The sequence below is a fragment of the Sinocyclocheilus anshuiensis genome, unplaced genomic scaffold (genome assembly GCF_001515605.1).
Source record: "Sinocyclocheilus anshuiensis isolate Anshui unplaced genomic scaffold, SAMN03320099.WGS_v1.1 scaffold465, whole genome shotgun sequence".
Classification (NCBI taxonomy): Eukaryota; Metazoa; Chordata; class Actinopteri; order Cypriniformes; family Cyprinidae; genus Sinocyclocheilus; species Sinocyclocheilus anshuiensis.
Genome location: NW_015539898.1, coordinates 1419660 through 1424242, shown reverse-complemented (window position 1 = coordinate 1424242; position 4583 = coordinate 1419660). Strand labels below are relative to the sequence as shown.

Sequence of the window (4583 nt, the reverse complement as noted above, 5' to 3'; positions counted from 1 at the left end):
CTCATGTATATTTTACAGCATTAGTTGAGAGATTTTTTTCCTTGAGAAAATTTGGCATGTACTGTACCTGATATACAGTATATCCAAAATAATCGATATCGAATCGGTAATCGAATCGCAAGCTTGTGAATGAGAATTGAATTGAATCGTGAAATTTGTGTCAAAACCCAGCCCTATTATTTTATATTTTTATTTAAATTGTTTTATTTATTATTTACAGTTTTATTAATTAATTAATTAATTTAAAGAATGATATTCACATTCCTGGACAAACACAATCCATAAACTAAATCACAGCAGTCTCCAAGGGTCATTTCTCCATCACTGTTACTTTTACTGATTAGCTCACAGCAATTCAGGAAACTGACTATTAAATTCTATAAAACTAAAGGCTGGATATGTGGGGAACTTTGGGGCCTTATAAACATTCAGGGTGAACATTCCCTGGCTGGTTCAGCTCATTACGGTGAAAGGTTGTTGAGTTAAAGTGGATCGTTTCTGAGATAGTGTGTCATTGTTGTGACAAATGGGATTGACCATTCTCTCTTATACTCTCTCTTTCAGATACACTGGCCTGTTTCCCCACAGAGGAAAACGGAGTGTGTTTTAAGTGGCAAAGACACAAACGTGAGTGCCGTCTTTCAATTTCTTTGATTCCACTCCGCTCACATATACTCTAATCTGGAAGGCCGCGAAACACACAGAATAGCACTCTTGGAAAACCGCTCAGCCCTTCAAATTAGTGTTCTAATTCCTCCAAGAATTATTCCAGACAGTGTCACAACAACATACACAACCAGTTTTTCAGTTTACAGTTGGTCCACATTTGCTCGCAAGATATCTTTGTTTAGACATCTTAACTCATCTCGATAACTCCAGCCAGCTCTCACTTATGAAACACTATGGCTATGTGACATCTGTTTGTGGTTTGGATTTTAAGCTGTAAATGTCTTTACAAATACACAGCATATACAAAATCGTTTGGTCAGGGTCTATAGCCCTCAAGCTCCACAAAACATATTTGCTGATATAAATGAAGTGAAAGTGAGATATTCAAGTTTAGGAGTAGTGCTGAGGTCAAATATATGTGTTACAAACCTCAGCCTTCCAGGTCAGACACCACACACAAAAACATATGCACTCATAGATATTCAGAGAGGGAAAACAGATGCTAGATCCAGCATGCAATGAACTCGAATCGGTCAAATTCCTAGATTTGCGGACATATGGAATTGGACATGCGGTTTAGTGGTCTGGTACAGAAACCGTGTGCATCACCTGATCATCTGCACATCTGCGGGGTGCATTTCATTGGGGGTGTTTTGTTGTGCACTGGTATGGTATTTAGTGTCAGTTTGGTTGTGGGATGTGATGGGTTTTAACCACAGCTCAGGAATTATTAATAATGTTGAATGCACTTGCTATGAAATTAATCCACATGTAGCTCTTTAGGGGATCATTTCTGATTTGAATCTTTTGAACTCTTGAAATACATACATCAGTACAGAGTTTAAAAACCTAGGAAATAATTGGATGCTTCTTTCCTGTGATTTCCTATTAAAAGAGGAAGTTATGCTTTTTTAAACAGGCAATAGTCTTTCAGTGACATCACAGCTAGATGAAGCCATGATTAGCTGCATATTGATACTCTATGAATGCATGTTGTTGAGTTTTGAAATACAAAATTTTGGGGTCAGTAAGATCCCAAGTGTTATTATAAACTATCATATTGCAAAGTCTTCTACAGCCATTTTTTCTTTGAGGTCAAATACAGTGAAAGTGGAGCAATAAAGTTTGAGATGATTTAAAATGCTGACATGTTTATAGCTAGCTACCCGTATACCTGATTGCGTTGGCCAAACATTAGCATCTGTGTTTGCATACTAGCAGAGTATGTTTCTGGCATTGTTACAGTTCTTGTATTCGGACAAATAGTCTCTAAATACTGCCATCAAAAGTTTTGGTCTGTTTTCCCAGAACTGAAGGACTAATTTTCACATGTTTATATCTGCCTAAAGTTTATTTTCTTATCGTTTAGCAGTAGCATGTAGCATATAATGCTAACATAACCCAAAAGCTAACAGACATGAACTAAAAGCCACAATTTCACTGTTTTTTTTTTATGTCTGGTCTAATGGCTCTTTTGTTCAGTCTGTCACAGACATGTGTGAAAATAATTACCGTGATTGTTTCCTCTCTCAGGGCGAGTGTGGTAATTTCATTCGTCTGATTGAGCCGTGGAACAGGACACACTTGTACGTGTGCGGGACGGGCGCCTACAACCCAGTGTGCACTTATGTCAACAGAGGACGCAAGCCTATGGTAACTACCTTTTCTGAGAGTGGGGTGACAGGGTACACCTGGATACCTGTGAGGCACAGGTGTTCTTACTGTTTTTATAGCTATTCCTTTTCCAGATTTCTCAACAAATCTATCCATTACCAACTCTTACATTTCATCAAGTGAGATTTCTCACTCACCGTCCCCCTGTGTCACCTCCTCCCCCATTAAAAACCCTCCAGGTGTTGGCTGGCGTTCACCCTCACAGCTGCCTTCCCCAGTGCGCTATAACTCTCTCTCCTGTTTAGTCTTACTCTTTAACTGAGGAGCTTGAGTTTCTTCACTCAAGCCAGGCATCACTCTGTGGACCCTCGTTGCCTTATTAGGACCCTTGCTTGTGCAGCTAGCACTTTTGCCACTCTAAATACAATGCTTGTTCTGTAATGATGGTCCAGGGACTTTTAAAGTGGAATTAATAGAAGTCAGACGTTGGGAGTCCATTTACATTATTTTCTTAACACACGCACACACCTATGCTAATAATACAGTTACTCTAATTGGTTATACATTTCTTAATGGGATAGTTCACCCAAAAATGAAAAACATTTTCGGAACTTGGAACAAAATAAATGTTTTAAATGTTAAATTAAATGTTATTCAAAAAGTCACACAGGTTTGGAATAACATGAGGGTGAATAAATAATGACAGAATTATTCCTGTAGTTAGTTTTAAGTTTTAAAACTTAGTTTTAAGCCTGAGATCTGTATTATGTAAGGTGTTATGCTATGGGAGCTCCCATTATAGCGTCTCAGTATGGTACTGGTGGTCTGTAGCCCCCCATAATACTAAATTGCCTCAACATTTCCCAGGAATGTTTAACTGGCACACATCCTTTTAATACCCTCCGCATTTGAATGTTGGTATAAGAGCTGAGAGGTGATATCATACCCCTTCACACCCTGCTCTTTCTAGACAGGAAACCTGGGTCACAGACTGCGTCCACAAAGTCCTCCAGTCAGGCAAACATCTTCACGTCTGTCCCAATGAGCACGACACACATCACGTCTAACACATACAGACGCACATTAATCCAAAGGCATCCAGATGTGGCCAACTGCAGCAGGTCTTTGGCATGCTAGCCCAGTCTTTGCATTCAGACTGTACCCAAGAGGGTATGTTGAAAGAAACACATGTGGCCACAGCAGATGTGCTGACTCGGTGTTGATTTTTGGGGTTTTCCGATAGCCAGCTGTGCAACAAATCACGATCAAACCATCCAACAGCAGCACGCTATGATAAGCATCTGCGCGAACCCGACACCACAGTCCCAGACCAGTTTTGCTTTACACTTCAAGATATCTGTAGTGCCTAATATCTTTCACACACAAACTCTCTTCCGAAACCTAGTAAGCAAGCTTGATGTCCATGCTGAAAAAGAGTGCACAGTAAACCAGGTGGTTAGCAGTGTTGTGCAAGGTACTTCCAAACTGTAATACATTATAGATTACTTGTTACTGTTATTTAAAAGTAATTCCTTACCTTACAATATTACTGTCTCAGAATTGTAATGTGTTACATGACTCCTGTATTACTTTTGAGTTACTTTCACTAAAATAACTACAGAAGTAGAACTTAACATTCTAAAATGACAAAATGTACTGCAGAGCATTTTACATCCAGCAGAGGGCGATATGGTGTATCATAATGACTGTGCGCTATCCAGGCTACTAACAATAAAGTTTATAATTGGCAAAGTCAAGGCTCAAGACAATGCAAGAAAGGATGACAGCCAGAATCACAAATGGTCCAAGTCTTTTAAAAGTATGGTAGAGGTAAAGTGATTATCTGGCAATATCAGTGAATAGCTTGGGTCTATTCATATTAGACACAACAGGACTATATGTAAACTCTAATGCCATGACAAGATGCGCATACGTCCATCTCGTGAATGTACAGTCTTCTGAGGGAGATGAATTAAATAAATCGCTAAACAAATATATCAGAAGCTGTCGTTTAGTCTTTATTTACAAACTTGGACACCACACGCGGCTACGAACAGGAAATAGAACTTACTTGCGGCATTTTTGACCAAGTACTGCTCACTGCAGAGCCAAATGACCTCCAGCTCCCCCTCTCTGGATGTCCAGCTCCACCTCTGTGTGAACTAATGGGTGGAGTTATGTTTAGCGATAGGGTAAGGGGTAGGGTTAGGGAGTGGTTGGGTGTCTAGCTCCACCCATTACATCCAGCGAGGGGGAGCTAGAGCTCCAGCTCCTCCCATTTGGCTCTGCAGCGAGCGCCC

General features: G+C 40.0%; 1 protein-coding gene across 2 annotated transcripts in view; it reads left to right on the top strand.

Annotated features, from left to right (window-relative positions):
- sema3fb (sema domain, immunoglobulin domain (Ig), short basic domain, secreted, (semaphorin) 3Fb) overlaps nucleotides 1-4583 on the top strand; it is a 73003-nt gene that overhangs the window by 47830 nt on the left and 20590 nt on the right. For both annotated transcript variants that reach the window (XM_016482753.1, XM_016482751.1), the window contains exons 4-5: nucleotides 565-627; nucleotides 2203-2322. In XM_016482753.1, the coding sequence (XP_016338239.1) occupies nucleotides 565-627; nucleotides 2203-2322 (183 nt within the window). The remainder of the gene's footprint in view (nucleotides 1-564; nucleotides 628-2202; nucleotides 2323-4583) is intronic.